At 45.3% G+C, this 12,216-nt stretch overlaps 1 protein-coding gene across 10 annotated transcripts in view; it reads right to left on the reverse strand.

Moving 5' to 3' along the window:
* The window catches only part of UPF2 (UPF2 regulator of nonsense mediated mRNA decay), a 765,941-nt gene that overhangs the window by 638,450 nt on the left and 115,275 nt on the right, over positions 1 to 12,216 (reverse strand). For all 10 annotated transcript variants that reach the window (XM_069228662.1, XM_069228663.1, XM_069228659.1 and 7 more), the window contains one exon: positions 9,067 to 9,846. In XM_069228662.1, the coding sequence (XP_069084763.1) occupies positions 9,067 to 9,846 (780 nt within the window). The remainder of the gene's footprint in view (positions 1 to 9,066; positions 9,847 to 12,216) is intronic.

The following is a 12,216-nucleotide window of genomic DNA, read 5'->3' on the forward strand; positions in this document are numbered from 1 at the left end:
TTTCTCCCATTTGATAGTGAGGCCTAAGCTGTTGAGTAAGGAAACGCACTTTCTTGTTGACCTGCGCGCTCCTGCGTAGGTGTTTGCCTTTATCAGCTAATCGTCTAGATATGGGAATATCAGATGTTTTCTCCTCCTGAGGAAGGCTGCAATGGGCGCTAGGCACTTGGTAAATATCCTGGGAGCTGACTTTAGGCCAAAAGGGCACGAAATTGAAAATGGCTTCCGGCTACCATGAATCTCAGGTATTGTCTGTGGGTTGGGTGAATGGGGATGTGGAAATATGCATCCTTTAGGTCTAGTGTAGACATAAAATCTCCCTGGTTTAGTCGCAAAAGGACATCCTGTAGGCTGATCATGCAGAAGGACTGTTTTTTCAAGTAGATGTTTAATTCTCTGAGGTCAAGGATCGGCTCCAGTCCTTCCACTTTTTGCGAATGAGAAAGAACCTGGAATAAAAACCCCTTCCTCGCTGTGATAGAGGTACTTTCTCTATTGCTGCTTTGAGGAGCATCCTGTTGATCTCCGTCTGGAGCTGTTCTACATACCTTGATGGAGTTCTGCGAGGAGGATTTAGAGGAGGCATTTGGACAAACTGCAAAGTGTGGCTCTGTTTCACTAATTGTAGAACCCACTTACCTGATGTGATGACCTGCCATTGCACAGGGGTGTGGAATTTGTTAAAATATCTACTTGTCCAGGGGACAGGTTGCTTCTCAAATCTACTTGTCCTGTAAAAAGATCTACTTGTCCCTTTGGTGCCATGTAGTGTGGCGACAAATTATGGCAGCAATTAATAGCCTCTCTGATTATGCCAGGGCTACTACCATAGTAGGGCTTGAAATCTTGGAGTTTCAATCCCTACTGTAGCAATTTCCTTATTTTGCCACCTTTCTGCAGATCTGCATACTGGGGCTGGAGGAAGCAGTAAGCAATAGTTCCAGGGCTGGAATGCCTTTGAGTCTGCAAACCTACTAACCTGCATGTTTTAAAGATTTTTACCAGCTTCTCTCTAATATTTTCCCATAATAAGAAAGGTTGGACATTTACTCCTGACAATGGCAGAATTAGAACTTCTTCCAGGGTTGGGAAGAAAGTGGCTGGAGGGAAAATGAACTTGCAAATGCTCAATAGATTTTCACATGAGCAAATCTACACATCGTATTTACCCACGCTAAAATACAGTTCACAAATATTTTATAGGGGTACGACATATACCATGGGTGCACTTTTGTGACTTTCTTTAAGAATTTGGGGCCACAAGTAGGTAGGTTCAGATTTGTGACCTGCAAATTGCGAGTCGCAAATCCGAATGTAGGATGGTGTCCTTGACACCATCTGTGATTCGCAAGGGCTTCGCAAATGCCCACATCATGAATAATCATGAGGTGGGTCGCAATTTGCGACCCCCGCACGAATGGTGGCCTGCTGGAGACAGCAGACCACCATGTCTGTGACTGCTTTTCAATAAAGCAGTTTTTTTTGTAATGCAGCCCGTTTTCCTTAAAGGAAAACGAGATGCATAACAAAAACGAAAAATGAAACGTTTTCGTTTCATTTTTTTAGAGCAGGCAGTGGTCCACAGGACCACTGCTTGCTCTGAAAAAATGTTTACAGTGACATTCACAATGGGAAAGGGGTCCCATGGGGATCCCTTCCCTTTTGCGAAAGTGTTAGCACCCATTTGAAATGGGTGCAAACTGCGATTGGTTTGCGCCCGCGTTCGCGGTCACAAAACAATCCTACATTGCACTGCGAGTTGCAATTAGGAAGGGAACACCCCTTACTAATTGCGAGTCGCAAACCCGTTTTGTGATTCGGTAACCAGGTTACTGAATCGCAAAACTGGGTTTGTGCATCGCAATGTGCTTTTTGCACGTCGCAAACAGCGAAAGTCGCTGTTTGCGACATGCAAAAAGCTACCTACATGTGGGTCTTGGTCCCTAATTAGGTCTGGTGTTAACAAAGACATTTTGTTTTTATTAAACTTCTATTTCTCTCTCTTTCGGCTGGCTTTACTGTGAGTGATCGCATTCTGCTCTTCCACAAGGAGCATATTGCCACACAAAGTAGTTTTGTTCAGTGTCAGGAACTACAGTGGCAATCAGTGACGTAACGAAACTGGAGGGTGCCCCTTTGCAAAGAACATGGAGGAGCCCCCTCTCCAGACTCACTCAGGGCAGGTGCTGTGCTGACGGGGCCCCCTGGAGGGCGGCTGCGGGGCCTTTGTTATGCCGCTGGTGGCAACGTGTGCTTTAAGAGTTCAAAAACTTTTTGGGGGGGTTTTGCCAATGTTTGTTACAATGTTGAGGGCCTGGTAGCTCCCACAACAATAAAGTGTTACAAAAGCCAATGTCAAAACAAGACACGCATTGATGAAACTAAAAGACTTATAAAAATATGTCAGATCAGTTGGCTTTGTCAGTGTTTGTTTATTTTCATGCTTCCCATAATCGTGTTGAAAATGGTTACACTGATTTTCCATTAGAAATATTTTTGGGAAATACTAGCATGCATCAACACATTTTACTAAATGACACTTCATTTGAATATAATCAGAGAGCATTCTGGGAGCATTATACTTAGCCTAAACTTTTCAAACATGTGTGTACATGTTTTTTTTTTTTGTACTGGAACCAACGTCAGTAGTGAAGTGTGACCTTAAAACATTTATTTACAACATTTATTTACAGCACGCACCCTAATAATGAAGGCTTTCAAATAATGAACCATAAATACAAGTTCAAACAGCATTATCTTTTGGAAACACATTACCTCAACTGCAGAGAGTTTAACTCTCTGTAAACAGGCAGCCAAAGGGTTTGTGCTGCAGGGGGCTGGGCCTACTTGTCCCAAGGACAAAGTAAACATAAAAACTTGTTGCCCTTGACCCCAAACAAGAGGTCCCGGACGTCGGGCGATAGGAATTCCACATCCCTGATTGCATGAAAAACAGGGATATATTTCCGCCACAAACCAGAGGGGGAGGGTCTGATGCAGCCGCAGCCTTGGGTGTATCAGGCTCTGCGAGCAGAGTCCTTATCAGGGCGAGTTGAACGTCCCCTGGAGCCAGATCTGCCGTAAGCCACTTGTGGCGGTTGCCTTTGTGGGTAATATTGACGGAACTGCTGAGAGGAGGAAGGATACGTTGTGTATCTTTATTGCTGGTAGCCTCCACTATATGAAGGCAGTCCACGTCCTCTGGCTCAAAAGGAAAGTTTCCGATACTGGACAGTTCCCAATGATTTTGCCGTATCCGTGTCGGATTTAATAGATTGTTGTAGGAAAATGGCTCCCTGTTGCAGTTACCCCTCACTTTTTGCCTGATATTGATGCTGACTTGACAGAGAAGTGTGCTGGGACACTGCTAACCAGGCACCAGCACCAGTGTTCTTTCACTAAAAATGTACCATTGTTTCCACAATTGGCACACAGATAAGTCCCTTGTAAAAGGTACCAGTGGTACCAAGGGCCCTGTGACCAGGGAAGGTCCCTAAGGGCTGCAGCATGTGTTGTACCACCCTAAGGGACCCCTTACCTAACACATGCACACTTCCATTACAGATTGTGTGAGTTGGTGGGGAGAAAAAGGCAAAGTCGACATGGCATCCCCCTCAGGATGCCATGCTCACAAAATACTGCCTGTGGCATAGATAAGTCACCCCTCTAGCAGGCCTTACAGCCCTAAGGTAGGGTGCACTATACCACAGGTGAGGGCATAGCTGCATGAGCAATATGCCCCTACAGTGTCTAAGTCTATTCTTAGACATTGTAAGTAGAGGGTGGCCATATTAAGTATATGGTCTGGGAGTTTGTCAAAACAAACTCCACAGCTCCATAATTGGCTGCACTGATAACTGGGAAGTTTGTTTTCAAACTTCTCAGAATAATAAACCCACACTGATGCCAGTGTTGGATTTATTACAAAATGCACACACACAGGGCATCTTAGAAGATGCCCCCTGTAATTTACCCAATCCTTCAGTGCAGGACTGACTGGTCAGTGCCAGCCTGCCACTGAGACGAGTTTCTGCCCCCCTGGGGCGAGAGCCTTTGTGCTCTATGAGGACAGAAACAAAGCCTGCACTGGGTGGAGGTGCTTAAAACCTCCCCCCACTGCAGGAACTGTAACACCTACCAGTGAGCCTCAAAGCCTCAGGCTTCGTGTTACAAAGCCCCAGGGCACTCCAGCTAGTGGAGATGCCTGCCCCCTGGACACAGCACCCAATTTTGGCGGCAAGTCCAGGGGAGATAATGAGAAAAACAAGGAGGAGTCACCTACTAGTCAGGACAGCCCCTAAGGTGCCCTGAGATGAGGTGACCCCTGCCTTTAGAAATCCTCCATCTTGGTTTTGGAGGCTTTCCCAAATAGGAATAGGGATGTGCCCTCCTCCCCTCAGGGAGGAGGCACAATCAGGGTGTAGCCACCCTCCAGGACAGTAGCCATTGGCTACTGCCCCCCCGACCTAAACACACCCCTAAATTTAGTATTTAGGGGCACCCGGGAACCCAGGAAATCAGATTCCTGCAACCTGAACTAAAAAGGACTGCTGACCTTCAAGCCTGCAGAGACGACGGACGACGACGACTGCTTTGGCCCCAGCCCTACCGGCCGGTCTCCTGACTCGAAAACCTGCACCCGGCGACGCATCCAACAGGGACCAGCAACCTCTGAAGCCTCAGAGGACTGCCCTGACCCCCAGGACCAAGAAACTCCCGTAAGCAGCGGCTCTGCTCAAAAACAGCAACATCTTTGCAACAAAGAAGCAACTTCCAAAGAATTTCACTCTTCCCGCCAGAAGCGTGAGACTTCATACTCTGCACCCGACGCCCCTGGCTCGAGATCCAGAGAACCAACACCACAGGGAGGACTCCTCGGCGACTGCGACCCTGTGAGTAGCCCAAGACGTCCCCTTGTACCCCCACAGCGGCGCCTGCAGAGAGAATCCAGAGGCTCCCCCTGACCGCGACTGCCTGTAACAAGGGACCAGACGCCTGGAACAAGCACTGCACCTGCAGCCCCCAGGATGTGAAGGAACCGAACCTCGGTGCAGGAGTGATCCCCAGGCAACCCTCTGCCTAGCCCTGGTGGTGTCTGTCCCAAGAAGCCCCCCTGTGCCTACCTGAACCTCTCGAGTGACCCCTAGTCCCTCCATTGAAGCCTATTCAAAACCTGACGCCTGCTTTGCACACTGCACCTGGCTGCCCCTGTGCCGCTGAGGGTGTGTTTTGTGCGCCTACTTGTGTCTCCCCCAGTGCTCTACAAAACCCCACTGGTCTGCCCCCCGGGGACGCAGGTACTTACTGGAAGACTGGAACCGGAGCACCCCTCTTCTACATAGGCACCTATGTGTTTTGGGCACCACTTTGACCTCTGCACCTGACCGGCCCGGAAGTGCTGGTGTGGTAACTTTAGGGTTGCCTTGAACCCCCAACGGTGGGCTGTCTAAGCCCAGGAACTGAGACTTGTAAGTGTCTTACTTACCTCACAATCTAACCAATACTTACCTCCCCCAGGAACTGTTGATTGTTGCACTGTCTACTTTTAAAACAGCTTATTGTCATTTTAACAAAGACTGTATATGATATTGCTCAAATTCAAAGTTCCTAACTTACCTGTGTGGAGTACCTTGCAATTCATGTATGTACTTCAAATCCTGAACTTGTGGTTCTTAAAATAAACTAAGAATAGATATTTTTCAATATAAAAACCTATTGGCCTGGAATCAGTCTTTGAGTGGGTGTTCCTCATTTATTGCCTGTGTGTGTACAACAAATGCTTAACACTACCCTCTGATAAGCCTACTGCTCGACCACACTACCACAAAATAGAGCATTAGAATTATCTAATTTTGCCACTATCTTACCTCTAAGGGGAACCCTTGGACTCTGTGCGCAATATTTCTCACTTTGAAATAGTATATTCAGAGCCACCTTCCTAAAATTGTAGTGCCTTATCAATATGTTTTCCAAACAAGGCTTGGCCATCGAAAGGAAGGTCTAAAACTTTATTCTGGACGTCAGGTCGGAAGGACGTAGCTCTTAGCCAGCCTTGCTCCTGAAGGACAGCCGGACCTGCAAGCTGACAAAACACAGTTGTGGCTATATCCATTAAACAGACTATCAGTTCCACTGATGTACGCACTCCCTCATGTAATGTCTTCTTCGCCTCTGATTTAACATCCTCCGGCAACTGGTCTATATGCGGGGTGATGTCTGCCCATAGTTGTCTGTCATATCTGGCTAACACTGCCAGGAAGTTAGCCGCTCTTATAACGAGGCTAGCATTGACGAGAACCTCTTTCCAATATTGTTCAACCGTCTACCCTCTGTGTCCGGAGGTGCGGAAATTGGAGCAGAGGGATTTTTTTACCTTCTCTGTGCCGCCTGAGCAACCACTGAGTCTGGATGAGGGTGAACAGTTAGACATGCTGGAACATCCTTGTATTTCTTGTCTAGCCGGGGAAGCACCGCCTTGACCGTAGCAGTATTGTGCATAACTTTCAACCCCTATTTCCATAAGAAGTCGACTAAAGGTATAGAGCGCACAGATTTCTGTAACGGCTCTTTAAAATCATATAAGAAGCAATCTGTTTGCTTGGACGGCATTGGCGGAGCAAATCGTTTAGCCGTTCTCTCCAGGAGATTATGGAACCCCCCGTTGTCATCTGGAGGGGAATCCACCTTCAACTGAGGAGAAAGAGGAGCAGGAATAATATATTCGTCCCACTCCGAGAGCCAAGGAGCTCCACTTCTTCTTGATCACCTTCCGAAACCATCATTGTCCTGCGGTATGGTCATATCCGGCATGGCCACATTCTCCAGTGGCAAAGAGGTTGGCCTCTGACTTGGAGTGGTAACCCCTGAAACGCGCGACTGAGGAGGTTGCTGTCCTTGAGGCTTACTGTAGTCAGCCAGCATTGCTCTGAGATCAGAAAGCAAAGAGGTTGGTATGTATGCTCTCTCCTGATATGGTTGATCTCCTCCATAGTACTGTGGGTCATAGGTTTCGCCAAATTCATCATCGTCCTCTTAATATTTGACATTTAAATTGGGAGGGGCTATGTGCTGTTCCAAATGGACCCTCGTCGTTTGACTCTCCATCCCCCTCCAGCAGGTGTACTGGCATGAGAGGGGTTACCTTACTAGGTGAGGTATGCTTTGGGTTAAGCTTTTCCTGTTTTTTCTGCTGTTTTTCCCTCGTCTACGGTGTCGTAGACAGCGCAGATATAGCTTTCATCGACAGAGGAGTCATTGACGACGAACGCATGGAGATCTTAATCGCCGACAGCCTTACTGAAGTTTCTACCGTCGAAGAGGCCGTCGACAATGGCAATGCGGACACCATTGTCACTGCCGTCGAGAATGATGAGGTTTAGATCGTCGACGCTGTGACATTTGTCGTCGACGATGTCCTAGTCAAAACTGCTGTTGATGCTGAAACGGTGGAAGTCGTCGTCGACGGTGAAAAAGCACTCACCGACACCCTCGTCGACGATGAATCCGTCGTCGATGCTACAGTCATTGCCCCAGTAGCAGATGAGGGCCTTTTGAAAGGCGCAGATGAGGGCCTTTTGAAAGGCACAGATGGCGGTACAGAGGATGACTTCTTGTGCCTTTCAGAGCTGCTGAATCCTCTATCCTTTAGAGTTTTAGAAGGAAAGGTACAACAAATCTTACAGTCCTTGGCTGAGTGGTCCGGATAGAGGCAGTATATGCAATCCTGATGAGGGTCTTCAGAGTGTAGTCTCTTTTTACCACAGGTCTTGCAAGCTCTGAATAAACCCTTCTTTTCCTTGTCAGACATGCAGTAGGCCTCACCCACAATCAGTCAAAACAAATTTTAGCAGAGAAAAAACTGCGTGAAGAAAGAGCAGAGCTCCGAGGAGACTCCCTAGCACGACGTTCAGTAGAAAATCTGAGGTACTGGAGCTTCTCTCATGAGGGTTCTAGAAGGTGGTGTTGTCTGATTGGGGGGAGGCTCAAGTTTGGTCCTTTTACATAAAAATGACTCCGATAGACTGTTAAATTAAGAGGCCTAGGGCCCTTAGATTAGATCTATTTCAACACTACTTAGTTAAATGTACCGGGGGCTCCCTTCTCGACAACGGGGAATGATTCAAGCATGTGAATTTATGAAAGTTCCAATACTGGATTATTTAAAGCTGTCAAAGCAACAATGTCCAGCTCACAGTACATCATTAAATAATAGCTGTAGGATATAACACTCAAAAGGACACTAATAATAAATGATTGAAGAAATTTGTAATTTGATGGCTCCGTCCTCTTGCAAAGTAGAAAGATTTTAGCATAGATGTTCCTATCACTGGAAATGATTTCTGAGAGGTTGTTCTCGGAGGAGGAGCCCTAAATTTCCCCAATTACATTTGAGAAGTATATTGTTCCCTTCCAGGGATGTGGCGGTGGCCAAACTGAGCATGTTTACTTTACTGACGTGAAAACTGGTGTGCGTCCCAAATGAGCATTTCAACATTTAAACAAATCTGCAGACTAAACAAGTGCCACATCCCTTGCATGATGTCCCATTTTTCAGACAAAGATCTACCAGCCACTGTGGTTGAAAAGAGGTGCCATCAATGTATTACGCATTATTCAGCAACCCATGCCGAACTTTTGTGAAACATATCTACACAATACCCTCCGACTTTTTTCTTAATTTTGCATTTATGCACAGCTTCTCATGCACAGAGTTGGAAGCAGCCACCAATTATGCTGATGTAGCTAAAAATATGAAGATGGATTCAGGGTAGATGTGGTGAGTTAAAATTGACCCTTCTTGGTGAATTGGTTCAATTCCGGAATGGCTCTAGTGTTTCCCTTGCAATACTATGCAATCAATTCATTCTACAGTTGGGATGTAAAGACAGACCTTACTAGTTGCTCCCACCACCCTAATTCAAGAAACAAATTAATTAATAATTTATGATGGTTTCGATCAAAGATACATTGCAAAACCCCAAAACATATTAGCACTACTTTTGCTATATCTTAGCTTAATTATTTTCTTGCTCTTCACAGTCACAAAGCAAGAACAACAAAGTTTACCTGTTTTGCCTCTCAATATTCTGCAGCTCACGGTGGTCTCTTTTCAAATGCTTGGTCAAAGATGTAAAATACTCCTTCAGAAGATTTTGGAAAGGCTGCTGCTTCTCGGGGCTTATTATCTCACTAGGAGGAAAATTAAGGTCAAACTTCTCTGCTGCATTCTTGACCTTCCTGGGCAACAAACCAGCAATGTCATCTCCACAGTGACGACAAAAACTTATCACTACAGAAACATGTGCATGAGATTCCCGATCAGCATTAATAATGTTTTTGAGCTGTTCATAAATTAATGACAGACCTTCTTTATCTGTAAAAATGGCCACTATTGTAAGCTCTGCAATAAAACGCAAATCAGTTCTTAATTTGGTAATGTTAGGCATCTTCTCCTCTTTTCTGGCTTCAAAATGTTTTTTCCAAACCTGGAGAAGGGAAGGGGAAAAATCTGCATATCGCTGGTGGAAGAGAGAACACAAGTGCACAGCACAGTTCACATCAGAAATTTTCAACTTTGCCTCTACAATAGAAGCAACAGCTTCAGCAATGTACTTGCTCAAATTAAGGCCACTGAAATCATGGGACAATGATTCCCTCTGCTGCTCGGTGATTGTTTTTAACTTTTTGACAAAAGCAGTGTTCTTCTTCAGACTAGAATCTAGTCTGCTAAAGAAACTTTCCTCTGGGCGGTTGTCAGGTGCATTCTGGTTTTTACTACGCAGGTCCTTTCTTGCCTGATGTCGCTCCCAAGCTTCTTGATGAAGCTGATGAGCCTCATCCTTCTCCCTATGAAACAAAAACAAAAAAAAAACATTAATTGATATAGAACAAAATAAGCAAAGTATGAATAGAGAACAGCATATTTGAAAAAGAGAAGCTTGACATAAGCTCATTTATTTTATGTGCATAATTAATAGTTTCTGAAAGACAATGTTCAGTAGGATTGGAGGTATGGTAATTGTAATAGACAAATGATACATTATGAGCTACTTGAACAGTGCACAGCTGTCAGAAAGATGTTTTAGGAGCCAACACGTTAAAGCAGCATCCACCTAGACATAGATAGCACACTTTAGGGAGTTGCAACAATAGTCGCTAGATCTGAAAGATATGGAGGGATGGAATGCATGAACACTTTCTCTCAGATAGTCAGGGCTTCTGTTATAATACTTGCTGAAGGTTGATAAACATATGAAATGGATGAATTGGCACACTGGGAGCCAATTAGGATTCCTCAAATTTGGAGATATAGATTCATGTTTTTGTTGAAAAGATCATAGGAATGGGGGTTGAAAGACGTTAGGGCAAGACTTCCCTTTACAACATAAAGCATTTACACTGCCAAATTAAAAGACTGTAAGGTAAGGAGGAAGTGAGGTAGAGGATGTCAACAAATCTATATAATTAAGTTTAAGTCATGTGCAGGGCACTCTCAAATGCACCAGAAAGACCTCAGGAGAAAATCAATTGATTTTGATTTGTAAATAAAGCAATTTGTGGATATTAACCATTTTAAACAAAGCTTTTTCAAACATGGTAGGTTCATTTCAAGAGTGAGTATTTGCGAACTACTCTGGATCCCCAGGCAGTCAGCTAAATACATCTGTAATAGAGTTAATTAGGTCAGTCCTTTAAGATATAATACATGCCTAACTTTCCTGAGGTAAAATATTGAAAAGCAACAAACCCATTGATGAGGACCCCTCTGCCGAGTATGAGGTAATTGAGCCCTACAAACTATATGCCTAATGTCATGGCTGCCTATTCCAACGTAAGTGCTATAAACTAAAGTGATGCAACAGCTTGAACTCGCAACAACATATCACACACAAGGTGTGCAAAATACAAAAATACCCTTCTAGTATATCCAAAGAAGAAATATTTTCTTTCAGGATGAAATCCATCACTCACTCTAAGTTGTCATGTTGCTTCATAGGTCTCCTCCTCACTTAAGCCAGATGTAAGCTCCAATGTTGGATACAACCTTAAATAGGAAAGCAATTTTGGCTCTGTGTGCCCCCTAGTCTGTCATGCTAATAGAGGATAAATAGTGGCATCTCAGTTTGAAATCTCAGTTATGAGCTTATTTTTTTCTTTTTTTTTGTTATAAACAAAGCTATAGGACGCAGATGATATGCGTGTATCTTTTCATTTATTTAATGGGATCCTTCCTGTAATGGACACATTCTTTTCCTTTGAAGACTATATTGCATTCTCCTTTCTAAGCTTATGTGCCAATGGTTCAATAGTTAAATAACAGTGGGGATAGCAGACAGCCCTGCTTCGTGCCCCTTGTTATTTTATACTCCGGTGTTAACCTGCCATATATAAGAATTCTAGCTGAGGGCTTCTTATAGATGAACTGAACTACCCTGCAGAATGTATTTTTCAAGTTATTGTGTTCTAGTGTGTTTCAAGTAGGACCTTTAGTAGTATCCAACGTCAGGACATTAAGAGGGACCTCAAAATTAGTGGCAAGCTCTATTGAACCTATTAACCCATGAGTAAACTTGCCTAAGTATCTTACCCTGGATGGCGCCCAGGACGGACACCTAAGACAGGAGCCCTGTCTCAGCCTCTTACCATCCGCACAGAAGATCCTGCTTCCTCACAGCTCGAGCCCCCGGGCTGTCGAGCAATCCTCCGGAGCCGCCAAATGAGCACTGGAGGTGAGGCTTGCGTGAGGGCTTGATTAGGCCAGCTGGGCCCCAGAGATCGCCGAGCCAATGATTTCCTGCACGGCTGGCTGGCCTCCATCCCAGTGACGTTAAGGCTGGGGCGCCGGCAACAGATCATCGTCACGGCCAGAGGGGGAGGATGGACCCTCATCAGGGACGTTATGGACCGCTACACGAAGGTACTGACACCCCACACTCCCAGCCCTGGAGTCTTTGGAGGTGCCAAATAATGCGGCCCTTCTGGCTGCCATTCAATCTTCTTGTGAGGCCCTGGAGCACGAGTGGGGGAAGTAAGATCGGAGGTCTCCCTCCTTCACCAAGACCTACGGAATTTGTCTGAATTGGAGGGGAGCTGCAGCCGGTCCACTAGGCAGAGAGATAGAAGAGATGATCCTGCTTTAATTTCAATAATGACTGAGGCGGGAGTGGGCACAGAGTCGGAAGCTGCGTCTCCCCATCTCTTGGCAGTGGCCATCAG

This window comes from Pleurodeles waltl, chromosome 4_1 (genome assembly GCF_031143425.1).
Source record: "Pleurodeles waltl isolate 20211129_DDA chromosome 4_1, aPleWal1.hap1.20221129, whole genome shotgun sequence".
NCBI classification, from domain to species: Eukaryota; Metazoa; Chordata; class Amphibia; order Caudata; family Salamandridae; genus Pleurodeles; species Pleurodeles waltl.